The sequence below is a fragment of the Psammomys obesus genome, unplaced genomic scaffold (assembly GCF_907164565.1).
Source record: "Psammomys obesus unplaced genomic scaffold, mPsaObe1.curated_primary_1811, whole genome shotgun sequence".
NCBI lineage: Eukaryota > Metazoa > Chordata > Mammalia > Rodentia > Muridae > Psammomys > Psammomys obesus.
This window is the reverse complement of record NW_026586550.1, coordinates 8,045,511-8,071,323: the sequence shown is the minus strand read 5'-3', so window position 1 is coordinate 8,071,323 and position 25,813 is coordinate 8,045,511. Positions and strand designations below refer to the sequence as shown.

Here is a 25,813-nt window from a genome sequence, read left to right as displayed (position 1 = left end):
TTTCTTTGCTGACATTTATTTACAAGTGAATGTACCTGTCACCTTCACCTTTATCAGCTTACAACTATACCTGAAGTAACTGAGAGCCACCTTCTGCCTAAATCCAATTATCAGTTATTGGCATGCATCTTCTTCAGCCTCCTAGAGGAACTCTTTCATAGGTACCATCTTTATGAGAAGTTTTTCTTCTCTTGACCTGTAAAGAATAGGCCTCCTGCTGTGTCTCTGGCTCACTGGCTGCTGCTTGCAGGTAACTCTCCATTTCTCAAGTCCTCAGAGGAAATTTTCAACCATTCTTCACTGGTAGCAGAGCTAATCAGTCTATTACATCCTACATCACGGCTTTCAAAGTATGTCCAGACTCCCAGTATTCCCTTCAGCTATATTAATTGAATGCCCCATTCCTCACACTTCTCCCCTTCACTATCAATTCTCTTGTGTGTTTCCCTATGTCCCATCTTGAAACTGATGTCAGCCATGTTTCAAACAATAGCGACACTTTCTTCTTCCGTTCTACCACAAGTCCTTTCCTACAAACCCAAAATCACTCTCAACCCCTCTCTACCAGGTTACAACCATGCAGATTTTGCTGTTCATTAAACATACCAAAAACATACACCACTGAGCCTTTCTGCTTTTTGTTGCTTCTACCTGGGAATACTATTCTCTCAGGAATCTATATTACCTCTTTACCTTTAGTACTCCGCTGAAATGCCAGCTCCTCAGAAAGTCTGAGAATTGCAACTGATCACCTTCTGGAACAGAGGTCTCCATCACTGCCCTGCTTTCCTTTCATTTATAGTATATTCTGCTGAGCTATACTTTTTCTTCTCCCTCTATAATGGTGAGCACTTTTAGTAACTCCATCATTGCTTGATATAGTGCTGAAAGGAAGAAAATCAGTCAATAAATGTAAGTTAAATGCATGAATGCACGGTTCATTTGGAGCTGAAGATAGAAAACTCGGGTTGCTTTCAGCAAACCAGAGGACAGTAAATTAAGATAACATCGGCTGAATGTGAAAAAGGACTTTGGAATGCTTCATGAACACAACATTCAAATCTTACTTATTCTATAGAATACATTTTATATGAGAAAATAAAAAAGAGCTATATGAAAGACAGAGAAAGCACAGCAGTTAAATGAGTATTCAGAATGCCGATCTCCTCTACAGTTTCATTAAGGTTTCTACACATCAGTAGTTTTCTATGTGTGATGAGGTTCAGGATCCTACCTGACATAAGGGAAGATGGGAGAGTTAAATTCCATGATATGTAAAGATATTTCCTAGCTCAAAGCACAATAGTAGTACCTTAAACTACTAGTGCATGTACTAATATATCACTTTAAACTTAAATGATACATATAATTGCAGTCTAAGACAGGAAAAGGCAGTAAAGGAAACTGAGCACAGAACTCTGGACAAGTGTCAGCTGTGGCCGGAATAAACACACTTGGGAAAGGAAGGACGGACGATGACTCATAGCGGACAAGCTTGAGTCATTTAAATCCCTGACAGATTTCAACCTGAAATGACTACCTCCATCACATGAGGGCTAATCTCTACTGAACAGCCCCATTGTCAACTTGTTAAATGAGGGGGGAATTAAAGTTAGAAAACACAGTTGACAGAAAAAAAAATATTTTAGAAAAAAATTTGAGAAAGAATAAACTTATATAATTTGTTAATACTCTGATTCTATGGAGCTTTGAAAATATACAAAAAAAAATCAGAAGTAAAACTTTCAAGCCTGGACTTCACTGTATTATAGTCTGTTTAAGAAACAATTACCTCCTATTCATCTGATAGAGAAACTGAAACCTAAAGATCAGTCATTGTCATAATCACACGGCTTAAAGTGAGAGTTGTTTTTCTAATTCTTGTACTAATACAGTTTATCTCTTCCATTCATTATTTACATGATGCTCAATGGGAAAGCAGGTACTTAGTGTTTCCATATCTCACCCAGTCCTTAAAACAGACAGAAAAAAAATTCCAGAATATTTCTATTTTGTTTTGATTCATTTTTCAAACAATGTTTGCTTACAAAAAGAACTCAATATAAATACTTTTGAGACAGAAGGTAGAGCGGAGAGTGAAGTCTTGAAAGCCCTATAGGAAGCCTTATGAAATTAACAGGAAAAACTATTTGGAAAAAAGGAAATGCCTCAGCTGAGGGACTCAGCCAGCTGGGTGCCACTGGTACTCCACAGAATAACTTATGCTCATTATAATATTAAATCGTATACCCTTGATGGAAATTTAAGATGCTAATGAAATGTTAAATACATGAAATCGTATGTAGAGCTACTCATAACTGAGAGAGTATATATTGGAAAGCCAGTGCTACAAAACTAAGCCGGAAAGCCAGCACTTTGTGAGGCCACTGCGGTGTTAAACTCCTCTCTGCTCCAGCCTGCTTCACACCTGGTAGCAAACTGTCTCTGCTTCTGCTACAACCATGTGTTTCTGTTCAATTCCCTGTTCCTTGACACAAGAACACAGAACCTCTCTGGATGTGCCTTCTGACCAACAAAGCTGCTATAATATGGGATAGCTTATACTGTACTGTGAGATGCTCTGGTCTCTTCTGTCAATGCCAAGCAAGGTGTGTGGTATCGCCTATATGGTATGCCCAGCAAGCATGTAGCTGTTGAAAGCATAGACGCATGATGACAGGCTCGCTCTGTCAGTTCTGCATACTGAATTCAACAAGAGTCAAACATGATGAGTTGGAACAATGAACACTCCAGGAATACATTTTCTCTTCTTTAAAAAAAAAAAAAAACTATTTATTTATTTGTTGGTTGGTTGGTTTTGGGTTTTTCAAAACAGGGTTTCTCTGTGTAGCCTTGGCTGCCCTGGACTTGCTTTGTAGATTAGGCTGGGCTTGAACTCACAGAGATCCTCCTGCCTCTGCCTCTCTGAGTGCTGGGATTACAGACACACATCACTGTTTCTGTCTCTCTTCTCCCCTTTTAAATATGGTTTACACTTAGTGACTTATATCTGATTTGACTTAAGACCTATGTCATGAGCTAGAACCCAAACCCAATACTGTTTGAGTAACCAAGAACCTGAGACTAGATATCTCCAAGACTTAAGGTAAAACTAAATCCTACTACTCTAACATAAAACAAACAAATAAAATTGGCAAGAAAATGACTAATGGCATTCTGCTCTACTCATAGATCAGTGCCTTGCTCAGCCACCATCAGAGAAGCTTCCTCCTGCAGCAGATGGGAACAAATACAAAGACCCGCAGCCAGACATTACTCACAAAGTAAGAAACCTTGGAACACTCAGCTCTAAATGTGATGTCTCCACCAAATCTCTCCCCTCAGGGCTCAGGGAACCCTGTGAAAGAGACGGCAGAAAGACTGTAGGAGCCAGAGTTGATAGAGGACACCAAGAAAACAAGGCCCTCTCAATCAACACGATGAAAGCTCAGATGAACAGAGACTGGGGCAGCATGCCAAACACCTGCCCCAGTCTGCACTGGGTTCCTTACATGTATGTGATGGCATCCAGTTTAGTGTTTATTCATGGGGTTCCTGAGCGTGCAAATGTGTCTCTACTTCTTGTGCCTTCTTTTAGGCTCTTTTCCTTCTATTTGTTTTGTTCAATTCTGGGGTGTTAATCTTTCATTTTTCATATTGTATCTTACTATTATTCCTTAGAAGCCTGTTTGTTTTCTAATGAGAGAGAGAAAGGGAGAAAACCTAGATGGGAAGGGAGATGGCAGGAACTGGGAGGAGTAGAGAGAGCAGAAACTGTAATCAGGATTTATTATGGGAGAAAAATTTTATTTTCAAGAAAGCAGTGAAAATTAATGAAAAAACAATAGTAGTGGCGGCAAATGCCGCCAAATCAAATACTATGGTTCAGATATGAAGCCCCTCACCACAAAAGTCACTGTGCTGAGGCTTGACCCCCAGCTGGCAGTGCTATAGCAGGTAACTGCATCATGAGGCTCTGTCTCTGTAGGGATTAGTCATCCAAGGTATTCACAGCTGAATAGCTGTGGTTGAAGAAGTCTTCCTGGGATGCCTATGAAAGGCCTCTGGACCCATCTCTGGCTTCCATGAAATGAGAGGCTGTGACCCAGCTCCCTCTCTTTGACATAACACGCTGTCTCAGCACAAGGATAAGGGTAGAGGGCCAGCCCACCACAGAATGACCCTCTGAACCCATGAATAGAACAGTCCTTCTAGCCTAAGCTGTTTCCTCAGCCATTTGCTCACAAAGTTAAGCAATGAAAATTAACTTGAATCAAGCTATGGATACTATCATCAGTGATGTCACATAGTTATCAGATGCATCCTAAATGACGGGCCAGCAGTTAAAAATTGTTAGTAAGAACATAAACTATTGAAATATGGAAATACTTCAACAAATTGAACTATAACTTCCATATGACCCAGACATGCCACCTCCGAGTATGTCTACCTGGAGAAGTCTAGGCTGACCACCAGAGACCCTCACACGATCCCCCTTCCAAAAAGAAGAAAAGATAATGGGCCAAGAAAGGCACTTACATTTTGTCTTTCTGTCTCTCATAACTCTAATGAAACTGAGTAAAACAACACAGGAAGCCAGATTAGAGGTTATTCTTCCAGACTTCAAGCCAGTCTCATTGAAATCTTTGGGATTAGGTCTAAGAAACTGTAACAGTCTAGAGGACATAGGGTAGACATGCCAGATTCAGGAGAAGTGATACTCTAGATTGAACAGAGCTAGTTCTAAGAGGCTAGTTAATAACAATGAAACACCAGTCTTTGGGAAATGTATTGTGGTATGTAAAGTTGGCACTGCCTGTGGTGATTTTGCAACTTTAGGACCACCATTCTAGAATTAAAAATTCATAAAGTTGGCAAGAGGATTGATAGATCTGGAAAATATTGAATTGATAAAGTAACCAAGGCTCAAGAAAACAAACACTGCATGTTTCCTCTTATATAAAGATGCTAACCTCTATTTTTTATGTGTGCATATTTATGTGAAAATGTGAACAAAGGACATGAAACTAGCAAGGGGGCATGTGAAGGGGTAAAGAGGCTTTGAAGAATAAGGCAGTGGGAAGGACAACAGAGCACGTATCTTATGAATGTGAGCAGAGGCTGAGTACCAGGGATGGGAGGGAACAAACAGAGTGGGAGCAGGGGGATGAAGGACAGAAGCAGGTGGGAGGGTAAGTACTGTGAAAGATCTACAAGCAAGCCTGTCACTGTAAATGGCAAATGAAAAATGAAATAAGGGAACAAAATTTAAAACTTCAGAGAGGGATATCAGAGGATGCACCTGGGAGACTGAACTCAGAGCAGTGGAAGAGAAACTGTAACTCTCTGGTCAAATAATCACACATGAGCATTGTGCTTACATGCTTCAGGAGCCTAAGCACCTTATCTCAGCATACTGTTCTGCAGGTAGATGTAATTCAAGCAACTTGAGTGAATACACTTACGCATCCTTCCCATCACCTTGTCATGATACAACAGCCTATATATGAGGCTCCTATTCTGAGAATTAAACTATCAAAATATTTCTAAGCCACAGTAGCTAAACAATCTGCTGAGAAAGAAAAAAAGCTCGCATCATTTAATTCCCCATATTGACCTTTTCAAATACAGACTTGCATAGATGTTTTACTTAGTGTTACTCTGTTTAAAACTCACAATAGTAATTATCTATATAGTGTTTGTCCTGTGTTTAGTGCCAAATGGAGAAATGGTCTAAAGCATAGGGGAAAGAGATGCCCAGACCATATGCAAATACAAGTCCAGTTACTAGAGGAACCAAAGCATTTTCTCTATGGGTTTTAGTAAGGAAGGCAAGAGGTCCTGAAACCAAACTGTCTGAGATGACTGTATCAGTGTCCTCCAGTCTGTTCTTCAAGGTGAGAAAGTGAATTGGAAGGTGGAGGGCATTATGGTCTGCCTGAGGTCAAACTATCCTAGACTGGTTTGTGGACCTGCAGACTCACGGGTAATATGATGACTGGCAGTGAAGCTCTCTAACAGTAGCAGCCTCACTGCACCGTGCCCACATTTGCAGATTTGCACAGCATAGTAATATGACAGGTTCGGCACCAGGGGCTCTATACATGAGATTACATTTAACCCCTTGCACTCTGTGAGGCTTCAATTATATTCTCATATTAGAGATGAGAAATTTGATCATCAGAAAAATTAAATTTCTTTGCCAAGGTTGCAACTGAGATTCAAACCCAAATATTTATGGCATTCTCCCCTAACTCACTTAGCTAGAAAATTCCATTAGTGCAGATGCCTAAATGCTCTAATTAGAGTGTGGTCCTGATATCATTAGTCTTAACCAATATACTGAGAAAACATGTATAATACATTATAGGCATCCACAGAGCATCCATTATCCTGAAATGATGCTGATAAACACTTCTTAATAGTACATTTAATATGCAACAAATGTTATCACTCCCCTATCTTTATTTGTACCCAAATAAAAACTCTTGTAAATAATAATAGCAATTCAAGATCCTTGAGTTTATTCCTTCATGGCTCAGGTAATCATTTCTGTCTCTCTTGAAGACCTGCCTACCTGAAATCTCAGACTCATCCTTATCTGAGTCTCGGATAAGCTACTAGCCATATTGGTCATGAGATAATACTTACCACATGCCCAGACTGTAGTGCTTGGCCAGTGGAAAAAATAACTATAATCTAAGGTTGCAAAATAAAGTTGCATATGTGTTGCTAGAACCCTAACTGATGTCAAGGACTTTGGAGAGTTAGAATGTCACAGGTTCAAGCCTTTTTAGTGGACAGTCTTCTACTACACCCTGCACATGACTTAACACTGTTGTGATGGGAACTCTAAACTGCTCTATGGGACACTCATAGCAGCTTGGCTAAAACTCACCTTTACTCTCTGACATCTTTTCCACTGTCTCTCCTAACTTACTTTAAATATCAAAACTATAGCCTTTAGGGGCCCTGTTTTGTTTTTAACTTTTCTATTTACCTCATCCCTTCTTAATAAATTTAATTCAAAATTAACTCTAAAACTCTTGTTGGGCCTCCCGACTCATACCTATAAATTCTTCTTAAACAGCGGTTTTGATTCTAGTATCAGCAGGCCCCTCTGTAGTCGCTTGAAAACTCAATTTACTCAGACTGTTATTCGGCATACTACATGGACTTACGTGAACAATGTCTTCTTGATGTGGAATCTGATTATCAGCCGCTGTTGCAGGGACCTACACCTGACAACACCCAAGGAGACAAGCAGTCCTCACCCCATCCTACTGTGCCCCAGCTCAGCTCGAAAGCCAGTGACTCAGTCTTGACACCCGTCATCGCCTACGTCTCCTCCTTCACTTGGGCTTTCCTTAAAATCATGCCTGTATCCTATCCTCTGAATGAATGTGTGGGGGGGGGGGGGGTGCATGCGTGCTTGCACATGCGCACACGCACATACACCCCCCCAGGTACTCTGGTTGACCTTTGAGTCCAGTCCTTCCTTGCAACCTTGGGTCTTCTACCCCTTTTACCCATCAATTTCTGTAACATGCTTGTCAACATGAAGAAGTGACCACTCCCCTACAACATGAGGACCCCTGAGTCAGGAGTCGGTACTCCCCAGAAAGTGTGTTTCATTTTCCCCAATGGTTTTTGTAGAGTAAATGATGAATAAAGGCTGTATTATTTCACTGAATTAAAAAGTGTATAGTTAGCTAGTATCAAAAGAAAGTGTGTCAGCCTTTGTGGGATACAGGTTAACTTTGACCTCACTCAAATTACTCTGTACACTGAACTATATGTCCAGTTAAGTCTCTGTTGTAGCTAGAACTGCAACAGTGTCAAAAGCTGCTTATCCTTTCACAGACCGTATAATTACATCTGCACTTTATTAATGACTCATTTGAATACCTCATTTAATTGGTGATAGTGAAGAGACCATAAGAGTTTTAAGTAATAAGTAAATTTATCAACAAGTGCTGGGGTGGGGGTGTTGCTGTAGAGCATCTGTACCCCTGCTGGTACAGCAGAGATAGGCCTACAGGAAAGATGGAGCTTCATGGAAGGGAGATAGAAAGTGTCTGAAGCAGTGAAGGTGTATATCTGTCTGTTGAAATAGCAAAACATTAAAAGGATTGCCACTCTGGATGACCAGGGGGCTGTGAGTTGCCGATGAGAGCACAGCTTTGTTAGACAACAAACATCCAAGTTTGTCGTCTCATGTGGACAACCATCCACACACGTGTGCAAGAATCTATTAGAGCGCAATGGTAAATAGCCCAGGCTGCTTGGATAAATCACTTGGTTGTGTCATCAAGAAAGGGAACTAGTATTTTTAACGCAGTATTACATACCATTGCTCAAGCTGAGACTTTGTTACCAATATATGAACGCCCCAGGTAGACTCAGTTCCTTTGTTTTTCCAGAATGCCTGGCAGAGGACATTTCCCGGACCTTTTATCGAGCTGTGTTTTGGGAACTTCGTTAGATTAATGCACTGAGATGATGTGTGTTTTGGGATGCACATCATAAGATTTAGAAGCTTTCAGTCATATCCAGCTTGTGCTCCGTCAGCCGTTCTCTGGACCTACAGGCGGTTGCAAGGTAGACCCAGGCAAAAGAGCAAGGGCCAGTAAGTACTTAACCTCAAAAGCTGAGCTTCCCTGTGCGTCCACAGCTTATACGCATCACCACCATGTATTAAAAATAGACTGACTGACTTAGCAACTTTTACTTCCAATTGCTTTTAAAAAAAAGAAAAACCTCAGATCTTTACTGTAATTCTTTTATGTTCCCCTTTAACAGTTTATTCATTCTCCTGGCTTCCAAAGATTCTGCTGAATTTATCTGCCCTATGCTTGTGCCAAGTTACTGTTCCCAAATTAAAAAGTTTGCTTGGATGGTAGTTTTATCATTTAAGATAGGATGAATCAAGAAAGCACTTGCCAGGAAATGTCATCTTTCTGGAAAAATTCAAATCACAGTTACCTTCAGCAACAATGGAGAGATAGCAGCACAGAGAAATTAAAAGAGATAAAGAAGAGCCTCAAAACTACTGTCAGCCAAAACTTCAAATGTATCCTAGTTCCAGTTAAGTTCTCCAGAGTGAACGGTGAGCTGTAAACACTGAGCTGCGTTATCCTTTATTGTTTTTAGTAACTGGAAGCTATAGGAACACTGCTCTGAAGCTACTCAGCTTCAGAAAGTCAATTCCGTTCAGCTGTAGCTATAGCTCATCAGACATGTGCATGTTCATCTGTCAGTGGGATACATTGAATTTTCTACTAATATGTCACTTAGATCCTCATAGAAAACATAATTCAAAATGGATTTGTAACAAAAAAGAAATGTGGAAATTCAGAGAATTACTTCTGTCCTTTGGTTCACACTTTCCTGCCAAAGAAAAAGAGAGTGAGGGACAAAGCGGGAAGCTGAAAAGAAACTAAAGGTGCTGATGTCTGTGGAAGAGGATGCTGGCTGAAGCAGTCAGCAGATGAGAGAAGTGAGAAAGTAGAAACCCCACAGAACTTACCAGAGGGCCCAGTGAACAACCTGCCGAAGAAAGGACCCTTGCTCACTGCCATCTGTAGATCTCAGGACCCCCGAGCCCAACTGAAAGATGCTCCTTGGGTGCAGGATTTTAATTTGATGAAGTTCGTGCCAGCTCAGTGACAAAGAAAGCAGAATTTGGGAGTCACCCTCCCAGGAATGCTTTGTTGCCCTCCCTCCCCAACACCGTTTCCCCCATTTTAAACTAGTGGACTCTTTAATAATTCCAGTCAGGTCCACAGCAGGTCAATTAATACCGGGCTTGCCGAAGCTTTGGTTCTATTAAGTCCCTTCTTTCCAGTGATACTCATGTCTGTTTTCTTGAGTCTTCCTTACTCCATTTTATCGCATCTAACCATTGGTGCTCATAAGAGGGAACCCAGAACAGTAACATTTGCAGCACCCATGAGAGCAATTTCCTATTATCTGTTTCACCCAAAAAGTCTACATCAACCATGGTGAAGAAACTGATCTAAAAGAGTGATCAAAAAAAAAAAAAAAAAAAAAAAAGAGTGATCGGAATATAAGCAAGGTCCAGTAAGAACTGTTTGGCGGCATAAATTAACAATTAGCTGTGTATTCAAGGATATACAATGAAGATAAACACTGAGAGGTAATTCAGAGGTTGACTCTAATCACAACTTCAGAAATATTCCTCCCTTATAATATAATCAATGAATCAACCTATCGTCTCGGCATTCCAGGATCATGGTCCTAAGTGTGAGGTCCTACAGGACCTATGGGAGCTGAAGGGACTGGTACACCTTCTCAGATATCTCTGCTAATGATCCAGAGCATGCCAACAGCATTTAATAAGGCAAGCTTAAAGAGGAGATTGGTGGTCATTCAAAAATTTCTGCGTATTTCTATGTCAACCATCTATGTTTGTCATTTTAAATAAAGCTGAGACTAGAGTGGTGCCTAAATCATGAGCACACATGTCAGAATGTATAGCTGCATTGCTTTCCTTCACTGTTCCCATTTTCTTTCTTTTTTCTGTATGAATAATAAATCAAATAAATCTTTTTAAATTTTTTTTTAGAATTCATTCATTATATATCCCAATTGAAGGCCTCTCCCTCAACCCTTCCCAGTCCTACCCTCCCTCTCCTTTCTTCTTCCCCCCATCTCCTTCCCCTAGTCCACTGAAAGGGGGAATTCTCCCCCTCTGTCATCTGTCCACAGATTATCAAGTCTCATCAGGACTGCCTGGATCCTCTTCCTCTGTGGCCTGGCAAGGCAACATCACCAGGGGCAAGTGAGCAGGCAATTGAGTTCATGACAGAGGCAGCCCCCGCTCCCCTTACTCAGAAACCCATATGGAGACTGAGCTGCCAATTGGCTACAACTGAGCAGGGGGTCTAGGTCCTCTCCATGAAATTTGCAGGCAAAAAGATGGAACTAAAAAAGATCATTTTGAGTAATGCAGAAACAGAAAGACACACATGATAAACACTCACTTATAAGCAGATAATAGCCATATAATTTAGGATAGCCATACTAAAAGTTATAGACCTAAAGAAGCTAAACAACAAGGAGAACCCTAGGGAGGATGCTTAAATCTCATTCAGAATGGCAAACAGGATAGACACCAGAAGCGGTGGAAGAGAGGGAGCAGGATGGGAGCCTACTATAGATGTCCTCTGAAAGGCTCCACCAGACAGGGGATTGAAGCAGATGCAGAGACTCACAGCCAAATTTTGGGCAGAGAGCAGGGAGTCTTATGGAAGAAGGGGGTGGGAATAAAAGGACACGGAGGGGACAGGAGCCCCATAAAGAGGCCAACAAAGCTTAAAAAACCTGAGCCCAGAAGGTCCTGCAGAGACTGATGTTCCCATTATCTTTGGGCCGTATATCATCACCAAGAGCTCCCATATTACTTGCACTTCTCCATTCCATTCCTCACTAACAGGGGCACTAATGAATCTGCCCCTCAAAAACCCAGGAAGAATTGAAACCAAAGAGACTCAGCCCATGACCCTCAGGCACTGGTAACTTACAAGCTTCCCGGAGTTTCTCTTTGTCATAGTGGAGTCCTTCATAGTCTTGTAAACTGATTTTGTTTACGCGGATCCTCAGGCGATCAGGGACAGACTGGGGACTGAAAGACAAGAACCAAGTGGTCAGATATAGTGAGAGAACAGAACTGGGAGTCTGTGTTCTGGAGAGCTTAGGGGCAATAGGATCTCCTGTGGGTTAAAAGAAAAGGTTTACAAACCAGAACTACTTCCTGTTTACTGGGACAAAAATTATCCGAAAAGTCCTCTTCTAGAAACCTAGTGTAACTGAAATTTAGGTCAGAACATAGGAACAGGAAAAAGGCTCTGGGTAACATCCACATATAATGTTTGCTGTTAATTTGTCAAAACTCAAATAAGACCATATGTTTTGTTGTGTAAAAATTAGACACAAGTAATGGAGAATATCGAGAAACATGTTGGAGCTATAAAATACTACTAACCATTTCTATAATAGTCAAAGCTAGTTAATGATGGCTTTGCCTCAAAAGAAACATATTTTAAAAATGGATTTAAAAGTACAAACTAGGCACCTAGAGTACATACAACTAAGGTTAAGATTTCCCATCCTATTGAGGAGTCTTTGAAAACACCAATCACTTAAGGCATGTTATAATTGAAGCTGCCTGCAAGGTGCTTTGAAATGAAGCAAATAACTCATGCTGAAAGAACTCATTCAAGCTGACCAGGATGTACATTAATTAAACAGAAAGCACCAAAGTCTCTGAAACATCTTGTTCACCTGCTTAATTCTGTAAATTTCTCTTAAGTCACATCTTTCAAGTGGTTGATCCTAGACCTGAATTTAATGACAAACAAACAAACTTAATTTTTATCATCTCCACTGTGGATCAATGTATTTCTTTTGGTCCGTGAGCATTCTTTAGTTTCATTGGTTGAAAGAACTTTCTCAAACACAGAACTACTGCTTTTTTAAATAGTAAATAGTAATAAACATAGACAATAAAAGAAAGGGAGAGAGAGATTTAAAGTATTTAAAAGTCTGTAAGTATTCAAATTCTAACGAGGGCAGTACGTTAACATATATGGCTACTCCTGAGCAACCTGGAGACAGATGTGATGCTGGCTGGTCCATCACTCAAAGCAGGACTGTTGAGTGCCTAATCTGCTGGTGTGATGCTGGTCATGGTAGAAGCACAGGGAATAAATCTGGTATGAGTATGTTAGTGAAGATAAGAAGATAGATATCTAGTTTGATGAAATAGCTACAAGCCAGTAGACCAGACATTAGTATCATATGCCTGCAAGCATCACTTCACCAACAGATAAAATGATTTCAAAATATAAAGCTATTTTAAGGTCACATAGCTCTATAGGGCAGAGGTAGAGGCAGAGATATGTTCTCCATATTCATCATTCTGATCTTAATATGGAGCCAAGACCATGAGACTTCAGATAAATACCAAGAGTCCATGTAGAAGATAGCAAAACCATAATACAATTTATCCAGGTCAGGTGATCTCTACGAGGTGCCAAGACTGTTTTATTTATCAGTACACAATTTACAGGGGGTTAAGTAAACTGTGACACAAGCTAGAAAATATGGGGCAGATATTATGAATGGGTGCATAGATCTATATTGATTCAAAGGGAAGTCTGGCTACCACATACTTTAAGTACAATTGTAAAAATCACAGAAACTATAAATGATCTAAGTTTCTGCATGTAAATTGTGGTACTTAGAAGTCTATGTTTGTAAAAGAAATGCCTGCCCATTCTGTGATGACAGGCAGGAGTATGAGGTTGAGTGACTTCTGTGTAAACATTCTTTGGATAATGGTAGACCAAATGCCACTGAGCTCTAGAGTCAAAAGACTAGAGACCTCATTAGGGGAGCAGTTGCCAAATGTAGACATACTTCAGAGAACTGTTGGCCAGTCCTTTCTTCTACTTCAACATGTAACATCCATCTCAGCCCCTCAGAGTCTATTCCCTATCTGGCAAGTTTTAACTCTCAACTTCACATTTTTTGCCCTCTGATTCCACCCAACGTAATACTGCCTCTGAGAAAACTAAGCTCCAAATTTCCATGATTCCACTATGATCATATAATAGTACCTAGTATTTGAAGAGTTTTCTAGATCCCAAGTGAACTGACATCTTATCTCATTTCTTCTCCAGGACAATAAGATTGTCACTAACCAGCATTGAATTCTCTTACCCATCCACCCTCCTTTTGCTTTTAGCCCCCACCTTTTTACGACTACTTACAACACACACCAATAGGAGCTTTCTGAAACCAAGCCTTCTAGCTAAGGTATCCTGTGTTTTGCTTCATATTAAATGCTCATTTAAAACCTTAAATAAAAACGTTGACTTAACTGAAGCCCATTAATAAATTTCAAGGCATCAGACCATGAACTAAATAATGTAAATTCTCTTTCACTCATTCTTGACCCTCATACACGCAGTAGGTGTGGGACAGGGGTCAACACAGCCAATTGTTGAAAGAAGCTAGGCTCTGAGGCAGACCGACTGGATCTGAAGCAAAGTTCTTCCACTTCCTAGTTCACCTGTGATTTAGTTTCTTCATCAGTAAAATGGTGACAATAGGATCAATCTCATGGGAAAAATATGAGAAAAATAATCAGTGCACATGCTGCACCTTGGGAAAGTGACTGGCACATTCTAAGTGTCAAATAGGTATTAGCTAACATCATTATCATAATTGCCCTGATCGTTCCTCTCCTAAACAAGATTCTGCCCAACAATAGCATCTGCTACTGCCAGACACTCAGAGAAATTTAGAACTGATATTGGAACCTCCCTAGACATTTCTAATGACGGTCCTAAGGGTGCTGTCTCTCTTGGATGGTGTCATAACATTCCACACTCATGAATCTTTCCCAACTTGGTATTTCAAAAAGCCAGCTAATGGCAAGGAACTGGACAGATAAAACATAGGGAACAAAATGTGCATTGAAGTAAAGTGAAAGCTAAGCAATTCAATTTTATCCCCATGTCACATTATATTAGTGTTCCAATACTGGTGGCTGGAGGTGGAGGACAACAGAGCTATTCCCTGGAGGCTGGGGAATAGCTCTGTCATTAGTTTTCTAAAATTGTACTTTGCCAAAGAAGTTAGTAGAGCATAGAAGAGATTCCTAACTTGAGAATAAAGAAATATGCCTCCATGCCAACAACTATAGGCAACATATACTTACTTAGGCATCGTATCAAGAGTTCTAAACCTGACTTCCAGAGGACACTCAAGTCTCCTAGAAGAGAGCCAGAAATCTGTGAACCGCCCTTCCTATTGAAGTGGGGATTGCAACCTACTCCATTCTTATTAATGCTTCTGCGATCGTACACAGACTCAAGAGTCACAGTATAAATTACCTCTTAGCCACACAGCACACAGCTGTTGCTTTCTAAGGTTGGAGGGGGAAAGACCATCATCCATTACAATAACCCCCTGAGTATTCAGTGTCATTCAACTTGTACCTGGGTCTTACTGCTTCCTGTTTATTCATAGATGCTGCTGGCACCCCCCCCCCATGTGTCTGTCTGTCTGTCTGTGTTGCTATGGATTGAACTCAGGGTTTCATGCATGCTAGGCGAGTGTTCCACTGCTGAGCTACCTCCCCAGTCCTTTTGTATTTATATGACATGAAATCTGAAGCCACTCTGAAGCTCTGATTATCAGACTGCAAACCTTAGCATGATCAAAATCTGTTGACATGGAGAGGGAGAGAAAATTCAGGGATATGAATCTATGAAGTCTGTTGACTAAGAATACAACTAAAGGCAGTGGATGCTTGTAAAAATTTACTCAAAGGTGCTAAATAGGCAAATATTAATTCATGTTGCAGACAGGACCCTTGAGGTTATATAATATTCTATATGTTACACCTTGTGAATATCCTGTTTTACTTTAACATTTCTCAGATGGCTTATTGCAAGGTTCATCCCTTTGAAAACCTCATTATACAGGTGCATTGATTTTTATGCAGAACCAGAGAAGATTGGATTTCTTTACTAACACAGAAAACCATCACAACCCTGTCTCTTTCCACCTTCAGGCTAGATTTAATTAAAAAACATCCCGTAAATTATTTCAAGTCATGCAAGTTCGAGGTTCTGCTTACACATAGTCTAGGTACAATACAGTGTGTTTCTAACTAATCTTTGTTTGTTTGTATGTTTTTGAGACAGGCTTTTTCTGCATAGCTTTTGCTGTCCTGGAGCTCATTCTGTCAACCAGGCTAGCCTTGAACCCAGAAATTTGCCTGCCTCTGATTCCAAGTGCTGGGATTAAAGGTGTGCGCTACCATGCCTGGTTCTCTAAACTTTAATAGAAGTCATTCAACTAGTCTTTATGTTATGATGGATCTGTAATTAAAAATATTAATTATTAGTGTGAATAGCAGGAACGAGTCACTTCCTCCTTGCAATTCCATCACCCAGAGTGCCACCTCGCCCATGTTCCAGTTTTGAGTCCTGCTGGAGCACCCATGGCCATAAGATTTCCACACAGGTTGGCACTGGAGTTTCCAATTGCTGCCTTCCAGTGGGCTTTTCTTTGCAAACCAAGAAAGAAGTGTGACATGGCTGTGCATGTCTGTGTTCTGTCTGAGCTCTAGATGAGGAGGTGAGCCCATGCAGGGTTATACTCTCCTCACCTTTCCCTGCATCTCTAGTGGGATCCACATAGATGACAGAGAATTGAGAGCTAGAACTCCTTACCAAAAAAGGCAAACAATCCATATCAGGACACATGATATCCAGTTAAACTGTAGTAACCCAGCCATATCATCGACCACCAATCTTCAGTTAGCTTCTGCCCAGAGAAGTGCACACTGCCTCAGGACTGTAAAATTGTGCAGAAGCTTTTGAATCTCATTAATAATAATGAGATTACACTAATGGTGAGTTGTCACATGATCCTGCTACCAGACACACCTTACTGCAGAATCCTTCCCAGATTGTCCGTCCTTTTGTATGGGGGTGTGCTACACAGTGGGATGCCAACCTCGCACAAGCTAACCTCATCTAAGAGGAGAGGATCTCAATTAAGAAAATGCCTCCGTCAGATTGGGCTGCAAGCAAGCCTGTGGAGCATTTTCTTAATTAGTGATTGGTGTGAAAGGACCCAGCCCATTGTGGGTGGGGTCAACCCTGGATTCTACGAAAAAAGCATCTGCACCACACCAAACCACACTTACATTTACTTTTGAGGCTATAGAACAGCTGGCTGCCAAACTAGAATTTCCCTCTACAAGTCCATGTCTTGTCTCTCCTTCCTCCTTCTCTGCCATTTCTGAAATTTGAGTACACCCTCAGCTCTCACCCTAACTCACATTTTAGCAGCATTTCTCACAATGGTTGGCTCTGCTCCCAAAAATGGAAGCTTGCACTTCCTTTGAAAGCTGTCTTCTGACTTCCGACCTAAGCTTCCGGGAAGTTTTCCTTGCTCTCATGTGACCCTCCTTCTCTTCTAAACATCTTTCTAATATCCATGTTTTTCTGAACTTCCACTAAACCTCCCACAGACCAAAATACTGCCACCATCCCAAACCTAGAGGAGCTCCCTGTAGCTAAAAACCCCCATTGCACATTGTTTGAAGTGGAAACACGATCAGGACAAGAGGATGTTGCTTCCTCACACCTGTTAAATCATGAGCACTTTGGAAGCCAGCACGCCACCCACCTGCAGCTTTCCTTCCACCTCTCACAAAATGGAGGAAGCTTTCAGCATGTTAATAGCTATCATACAAATGGAGAAAAATCTATATCTTGGGTCAGATACCATCTACAAATTTAATTCTCATGTGGAGTCTCCTGGCCCTGCTATTTGCTAAGCTGGCAATTAAAGATGACAGCCTTTGAGGAAAATGTCTCTAATTACATAGCCATAAAATGTCCCATGTTGGAAGAGCATGAACACTGAGGAAATGCTATGAAGGGAGGTGATGAAGAAGCAAACACTTAGGAGTGAGGACAGGTGGGATTTCCATGTAGAAAAAAAAAAAAAAACATGCATTTTCTATAACAGGGTTCTGCAGCTTCAAATAGCTGAGGTGAAGAGTGGTCAAAAATACATTCCATATTGTTGGGAACAAAGCCCTGGGACCCTTCCTAAGGGCCTGACCTGCCAGATAAGCACCAGGCGCCAGCAGGCCATAGTTTCTTATGACCCATTGTTCCCGAAACTGTTTGCTTTGGGACACATCCATGACCACCAATGTTATCTTCGGGCCTTGTAACTTTTTAACCCACCTTCTTAGCCTTGGGAACTTCCCACCAAGGGCCTTGGTATTTTTCCACTACTACTACCCCTTTCTCGCCCCTCTCCCCCGCCCTGCCAAAACCATGTTTTAAAAGAAACACCAAAGTTCAATAAAGCTGACACTTGACCGGCAACCGTCTGCTTGTGTCCTTTCTCTCTCTCCCCCATCTTTTTCAGGATTGACCCCCTTCGCCCCCACGAATAACTGAGTCCCGCGGGGCGGGCCACCATATTTGTATGATCAAGGCACATCACACAACAAAAATGTCCTTATGTAACCCAACACCATATACAATGAGTATACACCAACAAAACTAAAATCAAAGTTTTGTAATAATGACAGTTAAAAAAAAAAAAAACAAACAAACATAACGGTTAGAACTGAAGCAAGCGCAGAATTAAGTCCCTTGGCTTCCAACTTATTAGGCCAAAGTCATTTTCACCTCAAGAAGCAAATCCATGGAATGGAGTGTTCTTGGTTACTAAAAAAAAAAAAAAAAAAAAAAAAAAAAAAAAAAAGTGTCTTACAATTCTAGCATAAAATGCTGGGTTGGGGGACTTTTCGGGGTGGAGCATGCAACATCAGCGAGTGTTCTTTTGTTGTTCTGACTGGAGGGAGAACCATGGGAATTAGCAGTTCTTGGGATGGAGCCAATGAGCCATAATGGAATAATGTGACTCATAAGCCCTCAGGATGACTGTAGCTTTCCTGTGCTCAGGAAGACAGATATTTTCTCTGCCAGGATTCAATGTCTATTTAGCAAACAAAGATCTCACAATTATTTGCTGTCTGAAATGCTTCACTCAGGTTTACAGTCCCATACTGTTTTATTTTCCTGTTAAATCATATTCCCAACTGACAAATTGTGTTTCCTTTGTTGGAGAGGAGTATGGGGGAGGTGCTTTGATTTGTGTAGTTTTAAAAGTGTCATCTCACAGAAGAAAATGTGTGGCCTTTCACATGTGACAGGAAGAGTGCTGGGATTAAGTTCATACAGGCATGTATGTTTCTCTTCCAACCTCTGAAAGCACTTGGCTGAATTGAATAGTGTGATTTAAATGAATGTATCCAGAAAATCAGGCCAAACAAATTGCCATCTTTCTGTTGTAACACTTTTTCATATACAAGGAAAAAAAAATTGGAAAAAAGAAAAATAATTAAGATTTGTTTGTTTGTATCTAAAAATAATGCATCAAAGCAATAAAAGCAACAGCCAAGAAACATAAATCAATAACAAAGCAAAAGTCAATACAACTATTGCAATGTGTCATTTCTCCCAAGGATCATACTGTGTCCATGAAAGGAGTAGAGGTCAGTTTGGGGCACTGGCTTTGGAAGGGATCATGGACTCACTCCAGACTCCTTAGCCCTTCAGTCTGGGTAAGTGATCTCTCATTCACTCTCACATATGCAAACTGCCACTCCATCTGCCTGAAGTAATGTAGTCAAGGTGAGTACTCTCTGAACCCCGTGCCCTGCTGCTCCAACAGTTAGCCTTTAAAGCTGTGAGCTAAGAATAACAAACAAACAAATACGCCTTCCTTTCTTCAGAAAGTTGCCCTGCCTTGAGAATTTTGCTATAGTTGTGTCCAAGTGGGTCCCATAGTAATGGGAAGAGGGACTGTCTCTGAAGGAACTGATTGGCCTGCTTTTTGATCTCCTCCCCCTCAGGGGGGAGCAGCCTTACCAGGCCACAGAGGAAGGCAATGCAGCCACTCCTGATGAGACCTGATAGGCTAGAATCAGAGGGAAGGGGAGGAAGACCTCCCTTATCAGTGGACTCAGGAAGGGGCATGGGTGGAGAAGGGAGAGGGAGGATGGGGACTGGGAGGGGAGGAGGTAGGGAGCTACAGGAGGGAGAGGATGGGGACTGGGAGGGGAGGAGGTAGGGAGCTACAGGAGGGATTTAAAGTGAATAAACTGTAATTAATAAAAATAAAAATAAAAAGAATGATTCATAGATCTATTCTGTAAGCCAGTTGGGTCAGAAAAGACTGGAATGTGTGTGCATGGTCCTATTGAAATGAGACACCAAAAAACACTGCATTAGACTTGCTTTCCTAGGAAGCAGACTTGTTTTATTCTAGATGAAGAAAACAAGAAGTCAGCACTGGCCAGATATGATGACTAATCTTCACTGTGTGACTGGGTTCAGAATAACCTAGGAGACACACAGCCTCGGGTGTGTCTGGGTAGGTGATTCCAGACAGGATTGAGAAGGTAAGATCCACCCTGAAGTGGATGGCACCACCTCATAGGCCAGGGCCAAGTCTCAATAAAAGGTGGACAAGGAGGATACCAGGTGACCACTGGCATGCTCCATGTTTTCAGTGGCACAGATGTGAGCAAACAGCATCACACGCATCCAGCTGCATTTTGACAGTCACCACCACGTGAGACTAACACATCCTCTGTTAAGCTGCATCCTGTCAGGTATTTGGCCAAAGCAATGATAAAAGTAACTAATAAAACTGTCAACATTAACTTAAAAATTCCATAAGAAACATTTTTCTTACATGTCTTAACAATACACATAAATATTCTATGTATGCTGAGAATTCATTTACTTGTTTATTTATTTATTATTGTGTTTGTACTCATGATGTATGTTTGGGCATGTGCGCCACAGCGCATGTGCAGAATTTAGAGAACAATTTTGAGAAATTTGTTTTTCCTTTCTACCTTATATGGGTTCTAGGGATTGAACTCGGGTCGTCAGGATCCATGGCAAGGAATGCCTTTAGCCAGTGGGCTACTTCACTGACCCACAAAATATGTTATAAAGTGATTTATAAACCTTAAAAATAATCTAGCTATCAAATAAACTTGTAGAAATTTACTCTATCTTGACTAGTTGGAAAGTAATGCTTTTTCTTCCTTGTTTTGATTTATTTCTTTACTCTAGGTTGACAATTGTTTGTCAAAGTCTTGAATGTTCAGTGCAGATGTGCCAACCATTATTTTCTCCTTACGCCTTTTATAATATACTCTCTTTTCATTTCATGCAAGTGTTCAGGGTTTTATGAAAGACCAGGAAAACTCAATTGAATTGGTCTAATTAAACTCAAGCTCTCTCACAAATGAAATATGCCTTGTGGTTCATTACCACGTCAGTAATATAACTCAAAAAATACAGATTTTTGAACTGCTCAAAACAAACTGTTATTGATATGTTCTTGTTGTTATCTGTGTCAGAAGACATCAGGTACTATTACAGTCTTGTAACAAAGGGTGAAACATATCTCTTTTGTTTTTAAATGCACTAAATACAGTTGTAACATCCTAAAGACCTTTTATTTCTGGGTGGAGAATCCATTTGTAAATAAATCTGTTGTTCATGGAGATGATTAGAATGAAACCTTCCCTTTCCATTTACAGTCTAAAGCCATTACATGGTTGTTTTATTACAACAATGTGCTAGGCGTTCAGATTTAAAGTAAATTTAAAGTGCCTCTTGTTCAGCCACTTTATTTTTTTTTTATATAGAAAATGAATTTGGAGACATGACAACAACCTCACTTTGAACCCATGTAATGATTTCTGAAAATCTGCTTACATAAAAGGGCAATTTCCTTCATTCCCTTTATACCTTTTAATAAAAATTATTTTCAGGAATTAAAAATGAGTGAAAGTACTGGGCATAAGGCTCAGTCTTCAACCTGCTAGTGACACACACACAGTGGGAGAAAGAGAGAAAAAAAAAAAGCTAAAATCTAAGACCAGTGTACTTAGTATGATGCTGCTAAAAGCCAAGTTGTGGCCTCACACCCCCAACTGATACATAAAGCCATCCATAGTCTCTCAGAATATGACTTTGAATATGCAGAGAATTGGTATTTTATGATGAAATTTAGTAAAAATAAAATCATCATTTTGGAAGCCAGCACATCAGATCATTTTCTTTATTGGAAGAAGGACTCTAGTAGAATATGCAAAAAAAAAAAAAAAAAAAAAAAAACCCCTATGAAAACACATGGAGGAGACGCCATTTCCAGTCTAGACATGGTTCAGAAGCCAACCCTGGCCTCACCTTGACTTGGTGCCCAGCCTCCTGAACTATGAGAAAACATAATTCAGCTTTGGCTGCTCACTCTTAGTGCTTTGTTAAGAAAGCCCAAGCAAATCATACAGCTGTCAACCCAAATGCAATGAGGCCTGCTTGTTTGGTTTAATCCCACAGTCAAGAATTAACAAATATGTTTATTTACAGTGACATACAGACACAAACCACATACACATAGTGACAAAATAAAATATTTCACTTTCCTAAATTTCAAGATGAACCCAAAATCCCTGCCAACTTGACACATCCCTGTTGTGGCTATTCAGACCCCAATTTCCACTTCTTTTGACAGAAGACAAGCTATACAGAAAAACGGAAACCATGACTTTGTGTTTACTGAATCTTTCTTTCTTGTAAGGCCAGAGTTTTATGTTTGTTTTCATTTTTTTATACAGTGCAGGAGAATCAAATCCAAGCTCTTGTATATATTAGCTAAATAGTTAAAAATTGTATTTGTTAGGGCCCACGGGATGGTTCAGAGGAGGGTAAGGGCACTTACTGCCAAGCCTGACCACCTGGGCCCTGCTCCTCAAGCTCACACTGTGAAAGAAAATATCAGTTTCCACAACGCCTTCGACTGGGGCGGTTGCACATGTGCACAATAACCCTCCAAATAAGTAAAGAATGCAAAAAATATGAAATACATTTGCTAAAAAAATACATAAATTACCCTCAACTCTTTCCCCCTGTGTAGTAAATATAGTTAGCTCATGTATGATTCCAAAACCTTTCCAAGAACTCTCTCTTATCCCAAAGATGGCTTTAACAATGGCCCCGTATGCCCTACAACCCAAGCCAGCAAAACCAGCCCCAACTATTCACCTTACTCTTGAAGTGAACGTTTACTATATAAAAAGTGCTGAGTCCTAAGCCTGTTCATCCACCTACATAGACATGAATAATTCAACTGTAAATATAAATGTTAAAAGCAGTATGATATAATTTTCAGCCTCCAGGAAATCCTTAATGCATTGGGCCTTTACATAAGCGTACCGGATGCTAAGCCCTGTGACTGACCTCTGCAATAGGAGCACATAGAAGCCAACCCTCACTGGAGATGGAAGCATGATTCTTCCCTGTGAGTCTTATGTATGAGCCTCACTGCAGAAGGAAGTATGCAGGACCCTTCCTGGAAAGCCTGATGCTGACCCTTACTGCATCTAGAAGCATGGGTATATTTCTAAATCTTTCCTTATAATAATCACTTGAAATCTTCACCTTCAAAAAAAAAAAAAAAAGTCAAACATCTAAGATGTGTGAAACTGAATTCTTAATAACACACATCTGCTTTTTACTTTAAAAGCATACGTGGTACAATTTGATTAATATATATAACTCATATACATACACACATTAAGAAATAACTAGAGTTTGTATTGATGATAGAGTTTATCTTAAGTACTATAGAAGACAGCCTTTAGTACTATCAAAGCAGGTAGGCCTGTGTTTAAGTCCTATCTTTATTGATTTACAGCAAGCTTCCTACCATTTGTTCTCAGTCTTCTCATCAATGAAAGAAGCGTAATAATGATTGTTAACCAATGCAGTTATTAGGGTGCTAAGCTGGTCACAATATAATATATTAACACAATGTAAGGATATACCACCTCTCTGAGCAGGTGTAAACACCCACATGAGTTCCTGCAGACAGCTCGGTAAGGCCTTAGCTAAGCTTCCCAAGGCAGTACAGAGCTTAGCCTCCTGCTCAATACCCAGAACCAAAATGACCCTGCAATCTCATGACCAGTCTTGTTGACATCTCCCCTTGGGGCAAATTTTAATGAGATTTAGAGTTATGCCTTGGATTTACCATAACAGAATCTTCAGGGCTGATGAAAATCCCAAGGATCAACTGTATTTTAAAAATTGTCTTAAACACAAAATGGAAAAGAATGATTAATCCATGGCCTGTGTTGTACAGACAAAGGCAGGGGTATCCACATGCTTAAATCAGAAACATGTTGTCAGTGGGAAAGCAGTGTCAAATTAAGAGGGAGACCTGTGCTCTTTGCTGACCCTGTCCTCCTGTCATGACACCTTAAAAGGGATGATTTTGACACAGGGAAGAAGCTTTCAAGGGGAAACCTTCATAATATAAAGACCAAAGAATACTGTTATTTGAGTTTCAGCTTAGGCAGTGGTTCGGAAGCAGCCCAAGAGAAAGTCAGAGTGATTCTTATGTGCTTTTTTCCCTTATAATTTTCCATTTAGTATCTGTCATGTGAACTATCAAGGAAGAGTGAAAAAAAGAAAGGATGACTGTGTGCTGCCATGATGAATAATCAAGAAACTGTGGACAGGAGAATGAAATGATTAGTCACATAACACACAAAATGTGAAAGTATCAGGAAATTTGAGAAGGAAAAGTTGGGAATGGGCAAAGTGTGGCAAATTCTTCGGGTTAGAGGCTTAGAGAGCAAATAGATTTGCTTTCCTGAAAATGTGAAACTAACCTGTCTCACTATCTGACTCTGGAGTCTAGTTGCTTTCAGTTCTATAAACAGAGCAGTTCTCACCTGATCTTTTAAAACAGAAAAGATTGGCTCTTTTTACTTCTGTAGAAGTAACATAGGCTCACTAAAATCATAAGGAAAAGTATCCACAATCCTACTGTTCAGAGGCAATTGTACAAGGGTATAATAAGAGTAACAGTTGGGAACAAATAACCTAAACATGTTTGGGGTGCCTAGAACTTTTAGTATCCTCCAAACTGGTTTTTTTTTTTTTGGAGCCAGAAAATATGATATAAATTTTAAAATCCACAGATCTGAATCTGGACATTTTTCTGTCTCAGACTCTTCTTTCTAGAAGACTCAGCTGGCCTGTAAGTGCCACTCACCCCAAAGCTCTCATTAAAGTTTGTGCATTTTCCATCAAGAGCTTGATCTGTGGAACCAAACCACATCTGAGGGACCATCTCTCTGCATTAGAGGCAAGCCACACAGATTACAGAGACATACATGTAGTTATCTTTCAATGGTATTTGCTTTCTTTCTGGTACTGTTATTGAAGTAAAAGAGTTTATGAGAAAAAGGAAAAGTGTTCTGCAGAATGTATATCTTCCAATTACAAGTCTATTTAATAATTAGAGGGTCAGGATTACATGAACAAGACAGGCAGATGCTATCTAATAATATACTACACAGGTTTAACAAAATGTTGGGAAAGCTTTGACATGGTCAGCTGAAGAAGACAGTTACAGATTTTTCTAATGAGTTGCAAAGACCAATTTACTTCCCCCTTCAGAGGCATGCAGACATTAAACCACACAGAGACTGTTTACTTCAGTCATAAATATTGAAGGTTCTCAGTTCTGCATATGCAGGTTTTCAGTTGTGGAATTCTTAAATCCAACCCAAAACAGAACCATAAAAATGGCATGGTGACAATATCTCCCTTCTCTCTGTCAAAATCTTTACTTTTGCAAAGAAAATCAATTTACTTTTCTCCTTTACCAAGAAGCCTTCATTCATCAAAATCAATTTTGCAAAGCTGAATCATATTCAGCCTGTGGTCAAATATGACAAGTTACATTGTCCTTGTGGGCCTGTTCCTAATTCTGCTTTCCCTGAGGCAGCAAACAAATCCACACAGTTAGCATCAGGAAGGTCTCGTTGTTGTCTAAATTATAACTTTGGCCTAAATATAATTTGGGATGGTGTATTACATTTATGTCAGTGGCAGTTAGGATGTCCTGATGGCCACAGAGAAGCTCTGCTGCCTTGGGCTGTGGCATGGGCTCAGTAGCTGAACTGGGCAATAAGGAAAGACACAAGACAATGGACCTGTGAACTGGATATGGTGGACCCAGGCGATTGTATGGAAGGAAGGCTCTACGCCATTCTTTCTTCATAACTAAATAAAGCGATAAAACAGCCATAAGAGACCTTTGGAATGTGAAAACCAGCAACAAATTGGGGAAGGCCAGAATGCCA

General features: G+C 40.3%; 1 protein-coding gene across 3 annotated transcripts in view; it reads right to left on the bottom strand.

Moving 5' to 3' along the window:
• Positions 1 to 25,813, bottom strand: part of Dgki (diacylglycerol kinase iota) — a 466,379-nt gene that overhangs the window by 117,417 nt on the left and 323,149 nt on the right. For 2 of the 3 annotated variants that reach the window (XM_055602146.1, XM_055602147.1), the window contains one exon: positions 11,547 to 11,647. In XM_055602146.1, the coding sequence (XP_055458121.1) occupies positions 11,547 to 11,647 (101 nt within the window). Of the gene's footprint in view, positions 1 to 7,786; positions 7,828 to 11,542; positions 11,648 to 25,813 lie in introns of all 3 variants that reach the window. The other variant, XM_055602148.1, reaches the window with a different exon arrangement.